Source organism: Borostomias antarcticus (assembly GCF_949987555.1).
Source record: "Borostomias antarcticus genome assembly, chromosome: 2".
Lineage (NCBI taxonomy): Eukaryota > Metazoa > Chordata > Actinopteri > Stomiiformes > Stomiidae > Borostomias > Borostomias antarcticus.
In genome coordinates this window covers 8,514,196-8,528,305 of record NC_140235.1, presented here as the reverse complement: position 1 = coordinate 8,528,305, position 14,110 = coordinate 8,514,196, and the positions used below count along the sequence as shown (strand labels likewise).

Genomic DNA, 14,110 nt, shown 5'->3' with positions numbered 1-14,110 from the left:
GAATTGGGAATTAGAAGGCATATTTGTAATACATTTTTTATGAATGCAGTTCATGCTAAATCTGTTTTCTGAGCTCAGCTTGACAAAAGGTGACAAATTACAGCATTGAAGCTCCCTTTAGAGCTGAAACGTTAGCTTTTAGACAGTCAAGCAAGTGTATAAACCTCCATAGAAAGGTTGCTGCTGGGTGCTCAGATCTTAATGGCGGTGGGCAGCGGGCAGTCCTGTATGTGCGCGTCGTCCACAGAGAGCTCTGGGAGGTGCACGGTCATGGTGCAGGCCCGGATGCCCCCCAGGGGCTCCAGCACGTCGAACACCCGGTCCCACGCGTCCCGCTGGGGGTCGTAGCGCTGCACAATCTCCACCATGCAGCGGCTGTTCCAGGAGTAGCCGCCCACCACGTAGACCTGGCCCTTGAACACGGTCATGCCCACATCGCTCTGGCCCCGCGGCATGGCCGCCACCACCGTCCACTGGTCCTCCTCCGGGCTGTAGTACTCGCAGCTCAGCACGTCGTCGTAGTCGCTGCTGCCCCGGAAGTGGTTTCCTCCCATGACGTAGAGGCGGTCCCCCACGGTGCACATGCAGTGCAGGCCGCGCAGCTCCGTCATGTCGGTCAACCGGCTCCACCGATCCGTTCGGGGGTCGTAACACATCAGCTCCTTCTGAAACGTGTCTCTTGTGATGCCGCCTGTTGGATCAGGTCAGTGAAACAGGGTTTATTGTAATATACGGCCATACCCATGGGAATGATTCATCCAAGCTGGCTGCAGTGTGTTATGATACATCTGTTATATCTGTAGGTAGCGTACATTACTTAAGTTAATTGCAACTTTGACTGGTCATTATACAGTAGCACTACTAGCTAATAGTTGGACTAAAATTCCAGAAATAGATAGAAATTCTTTTTTTTTGTTGAAAAAGTTACCCGGAGAGTACCACCTCACTTTTTCAGTGCCAGAAGTATAAGGACAAGAGAAACTATTGTCAGTGTAGTGGATGGATGAGACGGAAAGAGTGGTGCATAAAGAGACGTGTTCTGAACAGGAAGGATGTGGTGTACTGCTGTGAATGTAGAGAGCTGTGACCATCAGACCCCCTCAACCTCCCACAACACCAGAGTGTTTCTCCTGTTCTTTGGCCACAGCTGCATCTTCACTAGACCAAACTAAAGCGTCAGCACATGAAATGGACGCTCTCGTGAGCTTTGGGTAAACAAAAATGCTACTCAGAAACCGCCACCTTTGTGTGAACTGGCCCTGAGACTCATACACTATTGGCAACTTCTGTTTCTCTTCTCAGCATGAGACACTAGTATATCCTGGAAGAACGGTAAAGAGACCAACCAAGTTCAGATGTAGAACAACCTAGAACTAGTCTATCAGAGTTGTTGAGCTGTGGGGGCACACAATGAATTAATTCAGCCACACAAAGAGCTATTTGCTAAATTGAAGGTGAATGGAAGGTTTGAATGGAGGATCTAACCTGAGACATACATCAGGTCCCCATGGACTGTCCCAGCGTGCCCATAGTGGGGCTCCAACATGGGTGCCACCAACGCCCACTCGTCCTTTCTGAGATTGTAGCACTCCACTGTGTCTGAAAGAGATTTAAAAAAGACATAGGCCTTCTCCTTCATAGCAAACATAGGTGCACCAGTGAAAAGCATACTAATAATTAAAAAAAATGTTTGTCCATGGAAGAATAGCTTTTGCGAGCCTCTGACGCCGTAGTGCCTCACCTATCTCTCCTGAGGTGTTCCTGCCCCCGACGGCATAGAGGCTCCCGTTCAGGGCGCTCAGGTGGAAAAACGTCCTCTTCTCGTTGAGCGAGGCCACCTGCAGCCACCTGTCGAAACGTGGGTCGTAGCGATACACGCTGTCCACGGCCGTCTTGCCCTTGGTGTCGTAGGTGCTCTGGCCCCCGACGATATAGAGGAAGCCCCCGAGGAGGGCCACGCCGTGCTGGTAGCGGGGCACCTCCATCGGCTCCAGCGCCCTCCAGTGGCGGCTCTCCTCGTCGTAAAGACGCAGCTCTCGACTCACCACCAGCTGCTGGCGCATCACGCCGCCCAGAGCCAGGAGGCAGGTGGTGTCGGAGCGGATCCGCGTGCGCTCCGTCTGCAGGGCCGGCTGCAGGAAGGGCATCATCTGGTAGTTGCTAGCCTCCAAGAGGAGGTTGACGCAGGCGGTTTGGGAGCGCATCACGGCGCCCCCCTCGGCCCCCCCCTCGTCCTCCTGGGATATCTGCATGAGCTCGTCGGGGCTCATGAGGGGGAAGCGGACATGGCGCATCAGGGCGTAGGCGGAGGAGAGGCGGCTGGGCGGGTCGTGGTCCAGCCAGGCCCGGGCGATGCGGTACAGCTGCATCTCAGAGAAACCCTTGAGGGAGTCGCTGGCCAGGGCGTGGGCCATGCTGCTCTCAGACAGCTGCAGGTAGCGGCCGCTCTGCACCAGGGCAGAGAGGTTCTGAGTCACAAACCCCCCAATGTTCACCTGGACCTCCTCCAGGGCCATATCCGTGGCAATGCGCTCCACCTCCACACAATTATCAATGGTGATCTACCACAGACAGGAAAACAGAAATGGAAGAGATGTCAGTAAGTATCAAAGAACACCCCTCAGATGTTCTGTCTGCGCTGTTCCCTCCTGGTACTCGGTTCCTGCCCTGTTCCCTCCCGGTACTCGATTCCTGCCCTATTCCCTCCCGGTACTCGGTTCCTGTTCTGTCAGCTCTACTCCGCTCACCTCGTTGCTCAGTAGCTGGTTGCAGAAGCCCAGGACGGGCAGGACCTGCAGGAAGTGCGCTGCCTCCAGGGTGTCCTGCACGTTGGCCAGACACAGGTTGACGCGGGACGTGTAGACGAAGTCTAGGATGTTCTTGAGGCCTGTCTTGCTCACCCCATGCAGCTTGATCTCCCTCATCTCCTGCTCCCTCATGCCCCCTGGAAAACACACAGGAAAACATCTCTTTGAATTTAAACATGTTGATAATGTTAGTTGAGATTTGGGGCAAATGCATCATGGTTGCAAAGAAAAATTGAAAGACAGAAAAGGGAAGTGTGGTTTAAACAGTCAGTTGGCCAAGTTAGCCTGGAACTGTTTCCTCTTTTAGTGGTAGCCATAGATTTGAGTGAACAGTTTAGACAAACATTTATTGAGTTATGGCAAAGGCCTGAAAAACATATAAATATTAAGAAACATTTAAGTATCTACAGAACCTTAAAGAGAGAGTTAGAGGTGTCTGCTCCTTAATCTGCTTAATCAACCTCAAGAGAAGGTTTGATGGACGATTGATCGCCTGATACAGACCGGTGAACATGGCCTTGAAGTAGTCGCTGGCGGCGGCCATGATGACTCTATGCACTGGGAACCTGTCGCTGCTGTCACCGGCCACCAGGGTGACGTCACACAGCGTCTCATCTCCGCGGAACTGCTCAAAGCCCTTTAGAATAAGCACAATGTGGAATAATGCTCAATGCATGCATGTTGAGATGCAGCTTCAAAGGCTAAGCCATTGCACTCAAGTCTAAGTCACTAATATAGATAGTCTTAGCTTTACAGTGTGCTTTAATAGAAAAGGGAAGAAATGTAAAGCTGAGGTGTTTTCTCTGCCAGCGTGGCGTGTGAGGGGCGGTGGTGTGTTTTCTCTGCCAGCGTGGCGTGTGAGGGGCGGTGGTGTGTTTTCTCTGCCAGCGTGGCGTGAGGGGCCAGCGTGGCGTGGGAGGGGCGGTGGTGCACCTGCAGGATGGCGACTCCGTGCTCTATGCTGCTGAATCCTCTGTTCAGCGGCCGAGGGGGGTGCTTCGGTTTCAGGGCAACGTCTGGGCGTTTGGGGTCGGTCTCCACGGGTCTAGAAGCCACTTCTGATGGCGCTGGCGTAGCAGGCTTTTGAACCGGTGGCACTGGAGGTCTGTCAGGGTGGGTAGGGGGTCTGTCTGGTTGGGCCGGAGGCTGGGTAGGGGGTCTGTCTGGTTGGGCCGGAGGTCTGGGGGGGTCTCTGGCATGGCCCCTGCTCCCCAGACGAGACAGCCTGCGGTGGAGCCGCCCCGGCCCGCTGTCATCCCCACTACCACAGGGAGAGACCAGGACATGAGAGACAACATCCTCAGTTCACTTCTTTTGCTACATGAATGCCTGTGAATGTTTGTCCCCATGTCATGGGTTGTACTGAAATAATACTCACATTCTCAGATGGAGTCTGACTTGACATTAAACAGTATTTTGATGACTACAGGAATGCATGTGTTGTACAGCAATTGAAAAATAATTGTGAGTCTAGGAATTATGATCAAACTGATTCACAACCACCTTACCCCATGTGATCTGGGTTAGTTCGCTGGCTTTGACGCTGTTCACTTTGTGAAGATTTCCTTAACAGAGAAAATAGTGTTTTGGTCGTAGAGAACCAACACAGAAACACGACAGTGTGCAAGTGGCGTTTGGTGGCCTAACAAGGGATTAGAATAGTTTCACTATAAATAGGATGTTTAAAGTAGGAAATGAAACTGACGAGTACCATGCTGTTTTTTGCAGCTTGAAGTCAGGTCAGTAATATGACAAGACCACTGAATCAGAACATGGACACATAGGCCGTCTCAACGTGTTTTCCTGGATGCTTAGTTAACCCACTATGTGTAGGAATTGCAATTGATTGGCATTTATTTACAGACTTCACTCAATTCACTTTTTTTCTCCCATGACTTGGTTACCAGTACTGCTTATTGCTACATTGTCCTATATTGTTGCTGTCATACTTGCCAAAAGTATATATACTGTATGTACATGATGTATAATTGCAGAGGACATCAGCGTTCCACATAACTTACTCATCTCTACTCAAGTCTACAGTACACTTAGCACGGTTAACTTCTTATTCCTGATTGTTTGTCTAAGCAGAACCCATCTACAGCATGATTAGAGTGGTAGAACCTCATGATTAGAGTGGTAGAACCTACCTTGAGACTATTCTCTTCAACAGACTCGGTCTCTGGCCCCCCTCCAGCATGCATGCCTAGCATAACACAGTAATCTCTCAGATGCTCCGAGAACAGAAGAGGATTGCACCAGCTGGATACACACTCGCAACGTTGGGGTGAGCAGCACCGTTTTTCTACCTCAACCAAGACCTCAGTGACTTCCTGTGTTAGTTCTCTTTCTCTCTTTCCGTGTCTTGGCTTTCCCCACCCTAGTTTCGACACCGTAGGTGTTGTAAAGCCTAATGCAGTCAAATACAGTTTTGATATGTCTATACATGTCCTCTGTGACTGCACTGTTGTGAATCTGCAAACTACTAAACAATTCAGCTATCATGGTTTTGTTATATGTTGTTCTATTAACATGAACCCATGGTTTAACTGGTAATACCAAATGGTAACTGAAAGTGAACCAGGCCAGGTCCAGCCTGGCTTATGTGCGTGGCTGGCTTGTTTCAGTTTACGACTGGTAGGACGGAAGCTAGTCATGCCACTGAAATAACTGTGAATTTAAATGAGAACGCTACCGACTCGCCAGCAGAAATTCTGTCTGTTTAACAACGGTTCCCCTCTAGACACCCCCCAGTAGAAACACTCCAGCAGATTGTCGCTTTGATTCCGATAGAGATCGATCTGTATGTTATCTGGGAAAAGGTTGGAGTGAAAGCATGAACATGTGGAGGTTTGGGGTATAGTCCCATAGAATCATCCCTACCGGGCCTTGAACCCCGATCTCCTGCGTCGGAGTCCGATGCTTTCACTGCTACTCTACTTGTGCAGTGGAGATCAGTTGGTGTCCTCCTTCTTTCTTCTTTTGGAGTGCTGGAACTACTGCCTCTTGTGGTCCCAACAGAGAAATGCAAGTCAACATTCAATGGAGGGAGGGAGGGACAACCTGACAAATGTTATCTGTGGTGCGCTGGCTTACAGCCACATACAAAAACAACAAAAGCATTGAACAAAACTGAATGAAAAACCAGAGGCAGAATGTCTTCAACTTCAATTTTACTCTGTCATTCAGTTCTCATCTCCTTGTGTCTGCAGGATGCAGGATCAAACCACTGATCATCACAGGATGAGGGACTGGAATGCCACAACACCACTCTTTTAGGTATTAAAGGTACAGTACACTTCAAAATAGTAAGCTACCTTGTAAATTTGAAAGCATCTGACAGCGTTTGTTGTTTGAGTGTAATGTCCTGTAACCCACACTCCCTCACTGCACTTATTACCTCAACTCAATCCCACCAATGTTTGGCGATTAATACATCTGACACCCCAGACCCTATTCTCCTGATCTAAACGCAAAACCATCTCATAATTCACTTACTTAGTCACTCAGTTACTCAGTCACCATTATCACTGCCATACCTGCTACTGGAGACACACTGTCTATTTAAAGCTACAGTATGTAAGATTTTAAACAATTAAATATTGCTCTGGTGAATCGAGTGAATGAGCTCCTCATGGAAAACTGTCTTTGTAGACCACTGTTTGGCTCTGGACTACAGCAACTATAATGGAAGGAGTCTCTGTATCTGTCTTTATTTTCCATTTTCTCGGGAACCGGACACTGTGTGAAGTTAAAATCCGGCAACCGTATTGCTCAGGACACAAGGAAGCGCGGTGTCGATGTGTGAAGTTGTTTGGATGAGTAATACCGTGCGACGGCAAGCAATTGGCCCGTTCCGAACACGGGTCGATTGTGCTAGTTATAATAATTCTTATAACTTGATGTTGAGTCGACACCAGAGCATAAAAAAGCATGGCCACATCTGGTTCAAAACGTGTGCGCGTGTTGAGATTCAATCAGCAACACACGGCATTCCTCTATGGCTTAATTTGAGTGTGGGTGCACCCAAGCCGTGAATGTGAAGCTGACTGAATTTACCCCGGGAGATGGAATTCTCCCTTTCTACTTGCTCATAGCTCGTAGCACAAAAGTTACATACTGTAGCTTTAAAGTTAGAATCAGATGGCAGCCATCTTATGACCTCAAAGTTAGTTCAATTTCACATCTCAAATGATTACAAATATGAATGCTGATTATATTTAGGAAATGAAAGGTATTTTCAGGCATCATTCTTATATTCAGACTGAATGAAATACTAGGAAATATTAGCTCTCTTCTTTAGAGATCTTTTGTGATTTGAAACTCATTTTCAGAAATGTATATTTAGATAGTTCAGTTGTTCTGTTGTCATGGTTGTTTTGCTGGTTGTGGCCCCCGTGCTCTCAGGTCAGAGTTTGGAGCACTGAATGAGATTTCTGTTGATCTCAGCCACGTTCCTGCACCCTAGAAGGAAACAGATGCAGATAAACAAGATATGAATGTGGTGTTATGATTTTGATATGGTCCATAGAGTTCACAGGGACACTCACCAGATAGAGCCATGGACAGACAGAACAGGGACACTCACCAGATAGAACCATGGACAGACAGAACAGGGACACTCACCAGATAGAGCCATGGACAGACAGAACAGGGACACTCACCAGATAGAGCCATGGACAGACAGAACAGGGACACTCACCAGATAGAGCCATGGACAGACAGAACAGGGACACTCACCAGATAGAGCCATGGACAGACGGAACTCATCGTTTAAAATCTGCAGTACTTCCTGCACCCCCTCTTCACCCTGAAACCGTCAGTCTGAGTCATCACGTAATAAACACACGAAAAATCTACAAACATACTAATATTATTAATTGGGTGAACTTGCATAAGGCTCAAACCTGGCAACTTGGAAACCCCCCCACAATCCCATGACATATATTGATTGTTGTCACCTTGTAGGCAAGGCCCCACACGGCCGGTCTGCCGATGAACACACACTTGGCACCCAGGGCCACGGCCTTCAGCACATCACTGCCTGTGCGAATTCCCCCGTCCAGATACACCTCGATCCTGCCCTGCACCGTGTCCACTATCTCGGACAGGGCATCTATCTGTGAGGGGGAGAGGGACGCAGAAACACAGCTAGGTGGATGGAGAGGAAAGTCTCACGCTTTGTCAAGGACAAACCAAGGAAAACATTGCGTTTTCACACAGTGACTGTCATGTCAGTATGCAGTGTACGGTTCTCATGACAGATTATTCTAAGCGCCTGTATCTGTAAAAAATGTGAACACAAAGTCTGCGCATTTCACACCGCAAACCCTTAGGCCTGATTCATACTCCACACAAGCTACGCTGCTGCGGCTGTGAACGGAGCTCTACGAAGTATTTTGGTTCTCTGAGCGCACTGGGGTCGCTGTCTTGCGTCAGCGCCCCTATTAGTTCATGTGAAATAGCACTTATGCTTGCGTACAGTAAACATTTTTCATGACACCTTTCTACGCAAGGATGTGTCAATGTCACCTTGCGTAGCCTTGTGTAGCCTGCATAGCTTTGCATAGCTTTGCGTATCCTTGCATAGCCTAGCGTATCCTTGTGTATCCTTGCGTAGCCTTGCGTATCCTTGCGTAGCCTAGCGTATCCTTGCGTAGCCTAGCGTAGCCTGCGTATTCTTGCGTTGCCTAGCGTAGCCTTGCGTATCCTAGCGTATCCTGAGTAGCCTTGCGTGGCCTTGCTTAGCCTAGCGTGGCCTTGCGTGGCCTTGCGTAGCCTGCGTATCCTTGCGTAGCCTAGTGTAGCCTTGTGTAGCCTTGCGTAGCCTAGCGTAGCCTTGCATGGCCCTGCATAGCCTTGCGTAGCCTGCGTATCCTTGCGTAGCCAAACGTAGCCTTGCGTAGCCTTGTGTAGCCTGCGTAGCTCGCGGTAGCGTAGCTTTACCGTGGCGGGGCCTCCGTCCAGCTGCCGGCCCCCGTGATTGGACACGATGATGCCTTGGACGCCGTGCTCCACGGCCAGCTCCGCGTCCTCCTTGGTCAGGATGCCCTTGATGATGATGGGCAGGCGGGTGAGGGACTGCAGCCAGTACACGTCCTTCCAGCTGATGGACGGATCCAAGGTGTTGGCGGGGATCCCGTACTCCTCGGGCACCGCCGCCTCCTGCAGGGCCGGTCGGACACATCCAGACACCACACGCGTAGAGAGAAACAGACACACATACGCGCGCGCACGCGCACACGCACACACACATGCACACAGCTGTATCTCACGGAAAGAGCACTCATTTGGCATGGGACCTATGAGTGAATGTATCTCGGCTTTGTTTTGCTTCAGCTCTACATTAGCTATTGTGTGGAAGTGCTTGTAGAACATGAGAGAATGTGTTTATTTACCATTACCTGGAACGCCCCATCAAAGTTCTTGACCTTCAGGTGTGGCGGCAGTTTGAACTGGTTGCGGATGTCATTGCGGCGTTTACCGGTGTAGGGGACGTCTACTGTGAGAACCAGGGCCTTGTACCCCAGGGCCTCCACGCGGTGAACGATCTGCTCCGACAGCTTCCGGTCGCGGTACACATATAGCTGGAACCAGCGGTACCCGTTAGGCGCTGCTGCCACGATTTCCTCCACAGAGCAGGTTGAGTAGGTGCTGGTGATGTAACAGGTGTTCACCGCCTCAGTAGCTGGGGAGAGAGGGAACCAGACAGCTGTTATTAGTAACACATTGAAACAGACAGCTGTTATGAGTAACATCTTGATACAGACAGCTATTATTAGCAACAACTTGAAACAGACAGCTGTTAATTAACAGTCTTCGCTCCGAGTCTTGAGCCATAGTAGTGTTACACTGCCATCTAGTGGTTGAATTTAAGAATGCAGAGGAGGAAGACTGACAGGCTGAATAACATGTAGACATACAACAGTCCACTTCCGGCTTTAGGCCTGGGCCCAGTACCCCCTTCCCCTCACCCTAACCCGGGTCCGTATCCTCTTCCTACCCCCACCCTACCCCTGACCCCTGCCTCTACCTGGACCCAGGCACACTCACACACACACAGACATACACCAGTCCTGGGCTCAGATCCCCTTCCCCTCACCCTAACCCGGGTCCGTATCCTTTTCCTACCCCGATCCTACCCTTGACCCCTGCCTCTATCTGGGCCCAGGCACATTCACGCACACACAGACATACACCAGTGTTTGGCATGTCTCTCCTATGATGTTATTAGCCTCTCTTACTCTGAAAATGTAATTTAATGTTATTTATTGCTCTATGAATGTTCTTAGCCGGTAGACAAACATACTCCAGGAGCTTGCTCGATCGCCTCGTTAAAAGGGGTCAGGGAAGAATTTTTACAGCTCACTTATCTGGCCCCCGGGTGATTACTGTTTTTTTGCTTCCCTCTGGAATATGTAGGGGTGGGATGTCTGCCCACCTCCCTTGTTCTCTGTAAAGTGCATTGTGTTGCCTCTGGGTATGAAATGCGCTATACAAATAAAGTTTTGATTGATTGATTGATTGATGTAGCTCAGATTGTTTTTCCTTTCAAGATTAGGTCAGGCATACCTTCTCTAGCTGGTGTCGGGAATCAACATGTCACTTATTCACAATGAGCCATGTAAACCATTACCACTGCAACCTTATACGATCCTACATATACAGTAGGTGAGATAGTTATGACCTTATAACGAGGTGACCCCTGACCTCTGGCTGTGGCCAGCTCCCCCTCATGCCAGGCCAGGCAGTGGAAGGCGGTGGGGGCGATGCCCACGGGGAAGCTGATCTCCGTGCCCTGGACCGTCGTCCTGCTGTCACTCACAGAGACGTCCCGGAGAATCCGAGGACGCAGGCGGATCCTGAGGAAGGATGGAGACGTTTTATTCTCTAGATTAACAAAGCCTTCGTTTGTGTTTCACTTTTCAGCCATGATGTAAGATTTTGACATTTCATTTAAAAGTTGCAAGTAAAAGATTTTCATTGCTGGAAAAGTTTTTAGTGACAGACAGACAGTATAGTATGCATGTCCAGAGGACCACCTTAAAGGTTAAAGGTACGGGTACCATGTACAATAATGCAGGGAATGAATTAATGTGACTGTGCATTGTGGGAGCTGTAGTTAAAGGCCAGGTAAGTACCGTTTGTAGGCCAGAAGATTGTCATCCCTGGTGCAGCACTCATCCGCTCCAGCTGCGTAGTAGTCCCAGGTGGCTTTAGAGAGGTGCTCTTTAGCGTACTCCTCAAAGTCCGTGAGGCAGACCATCGCCATCTCAGCACAGCGCCCGCCCTCTCTGGGAGGAAACATGGGGGTTCATCATCAGTGTGTTCATAAACCGTACAGGATTCAGCAAAGACACTACATACAAAAAACAACAATCTGCTTGATTTTCATTAGGTCTATCCCAGCGAGATTTAAACGGTAGCCGTAAAGAGAGGCTATTTGGTGTACTTCAAGTCTGTGAGGAATACCATAGATATCTCAGCAGGGCCGGGCCAAGGGTTTTGGGGGCCTTAAACAAAAAGTCTATAATCTGTATATATTGGGGACCTCTGTTCTGGTCAGAAACCATCTCAGGGGGTTATGCGGGGGGCGCAAAAATATTTGTGGGGCCCACAAATCTTGTTTGGATGTCAGACCCCAATTCCCCTGCCCCTATCTGACCCAGTAGCAACTAGCTACATCTGGCAGACAGGCAGTCACAGTAAACATTAACCAGGCCGGCCAGTCAGTGGTAATCAAACATTAAAGTGTGTTGGGCCAGTGTGTTGAGTCCACAATTTAAAATCATCCTTCCTAGTTCTAAATCGCGGGGCCCTAAACAAATGTTTACTTTGTATATTGTTTACTGCATCTCAGCTCTGTGTCCTCCCTCTCTGGGAGGAAATAGTGGAGTTATCATCATAAGAATATGTTCATATACGCTGCTGTATTGATCAAAGACTAGAGATTTAAAACAGCGCTCTTGTTGTTCATTAGCTCTGTTGCAGCGAGCTCATGTCCATCTTACAGGTCAGGGAAGCCAGGAGAACATTCCACACTGACCACCGCATTTTAATACACTGTCAAAACAACAACCCAACAGCAACACTTCACATCTGCACAAAAAACTACACAAGAAACACTTCATTTGCACTTTCATGCAATATGTATATGTCATTATACATGAATATTGATCATGTTTGCTGAGAATATATCTAAATTGCCATGCCTCTTGGTGATGGCGCACATGTGAGCATACAGTAGCTTGCCTTAATACATAGGGCTCAGAACCTAGTTAATCATAATATTATTGTATGTGTTTTCTCTCTTTAAAATTGTAGTAGTTAATTACAGTATCAATTAGTCTATATTTCAACTGGTAGAATAACATTTAATGTACCTAGTTGATGTGATTCAGTTGAGCTTCTGTTTTCCTGTATAAAACAATCTTAACAGAGGCGAAAAAACCTTCTTATGGAGTGTATGATGACAAACAAGCACAGACAGCAGATAGGGGTAAAACTACTGCATGTACAGTGTCTCCTCATAACAAACATGGTGGTTTGTTCAGAATTTAAAAGTAAATAATACAAATGAAATCAGTGATCCCTAAAAAACAAACAATATCTGCAAAATAGCAAGTAGTTGAAGAGCTCACTTCTCTTGCCAGTACTGTTGGACTATGGACTCCATTACAGATTAACCCAGGTCATCCATACTGACGTCATCTAAGTCTTCTTAATCAATAACTGAGTGAAATAAAAAGAAAGCCGTCTCGTTGTATGAGCCTGACATCATCGGTCATAACCAGTGGCGTGCACAGACATTTTGGGGGGCAGGTGCTCAGTGAAAAATTAGGGCACCTTGCTTGGCGAGATGTTGACGGGGGGGAGGGGGGTGCTGACAGATAATTTGTATTTTGTATCATTTTAAGTATACTGATAGCTTCACATGCTGTACCAACAACTAATTCGACCGACATTGGTCGTGTGGTGATCATCATTACGTTAAATCCATTTAAATCCTAGCGTCTAGCTTGTTAAGCAGGTGGGCAGTCGGCTAATTTATTCTCAGCTGTTTGGCGCTATATGAGACTTACTTCACAACAGAGACAAATAAATGAAAGTTATAGTTTTGCAACTGAGGCTTAGGGGGCAAACAATACACTCGTTTCGTTTATGTGTTAGTTACCTGGTTAGCTGTCAGCACTCTGGATGGGGAAAGGGCAGTGGAGGAGTAGCGCGCCTCCGTTGTGTCCGCTTTTCGCGTTTACCGTTGACAACGGAAGAGAGGGAGGGGAGGGGCACGGTGTGTGTGTGGGGGGGGGGGCTGGCAAAATTACAACGCATTTTGGGGCATTATTATTACACGCTTTTAGTCGAGAATTGATCGATGTCACCATGGGCCACATACAGTAGGCCTACACTTAAAGAAAAAAAAGAAGTAACTTTCAAAAGGGCACTTGCCTTGTCCAGAGGGCAAAGGGCAGGTGCTCTAGCACCACCTCGTGTCTATCTGTGCACGTCCCTGGTCATAACCACACCATCCAGCCTAGAGCATTAGTTCAGAGTTCACTTCTGTTGTGTGATGGTGTTCTTTTGTGCCAGTTAAATAAAACTATCATAGAGATTAGGTCAAACAGTGAGTGTGACCCCACTTTGACCTCTTGCCTCTTTGTGTTTACAAAGGCTGTAAATGTGCTGATGGCCATGCAAGCTGTGGTGTGGACTGAGGGCTCTACCGTTACATACCAGCACATAGACAGCTACATACTACAGTACAGTAAGGCTGGGTACAGACAACGGAACAGACTGGCAGAGATCACACAGGGGCTCACAGCACCACTGTAACTACAGGCCCCATGTCCCAGGTGAAGCACCAGATCTACAGTGACCCAGCTGGGGAGGAGCTGCCTGACTGCGCTGGTGAACTGTGGAGCAGGATCCCTCACCGGTTACAGCTGGTGATGCTCATTCTCTCTCTGTGGACTTGGACACTCCTGGAAGAGGCATAACCTCGTGGAAGAATCAAAGTGAAATGTTCATAAATTAACTCGGGTGTGTTTGGAGACACTTTTTTTTTTTTTTTTTAAACTCCATCAAGGCTAGACATCTCAAGACTGGACAGCATCCATGTGTCTAAGCCACATGTTTACCTCTGGGTTGTTAATCATTCTGATGTATAAAATGAACATTGAACTATGAACACTTGAGGGCAGTGTGATACTGAATAAAACAACTATTAACTGGAGCTACCTCACCTGCAACTGTGAGTATCCAAAGCAGGTTCAGTACAAACACAAACATGAAATTAAATTATG

At 48.1% G+C, this 14,110-nt stretch overlaps 2 protein-coding genes across 3 annotated transcripts; both read right to left on the bottom strand.

Annotated features, from left to right (window-relative positions):
* Positions 1–62: 62 nt before the first annotated feature.
* LOC311326867 (kelch-like protein 9) lies at positions 63–4,979 on the bottom strand. The gene is made up of 8 exons (XM_084459845.1): positions 4,958–4,979; positions 4,316–4,372; positions 3,741–4,068; positions 3,312–3,444; positions 2,748–2,944; positions 1,742–2,561; positions 1,486–1,599; positions 63–691 (listed from the first exon to the last, which is right to left on the bottom strand). Exons 2-8 carry the CDS (start codon positions 4,318–4,320, stop codon positions 192–194), a joined length of 2,097 nt encoding a protein of 698 aa, XP_084315971.1. The 5' UTR covers positions 4,321–4,372; positions 4,958–4,979; the 3' UTR covers positions 63–191.
* A 984-nt stretch (positions 4,980–5,963) lies between these two features.
* On the bottom strand, positions 5,964–13,068 carry hao2 (hydroxyacid oxidase 2 (long chain)). Of its 2 annotated transcripts, none has more exons than XM_084459920.1 (8): positions 12,982–13,068; positions 10,949–11,101; positions 10,518–10,669; positions 9,206–9,495; positions 8,754–8,972; positions 7,769–7,927; positions 7,548–7,617; positions 5,964–7,271 (listed from the first exon to the last, which is right to left on the bottom strand). In XM_084459920.1, the coding sequence occupies exons 2-8, from the start codon at positions 11,077–11,079 to the stop codon at positions 7,216–7,218; spliced, it is 1,077 nt and encodes a 358-aa protein (XP_084316046.1). In that variant the 5' UTR covers positions 11,080–11,101; positions 12,982–13,068; the 3' UTR covers positions 5,964–7,215. The 2 variants fall into 2 exon arrangements, with proteins under 2 accessions (XP_084316046.1, XP_084316047.1); XM_084459921.1 differs by having other exon boundaries at positions 9,212–9,495.
* Positions 13,069–14,110: the final 1,042 nt, after the last annotated feature.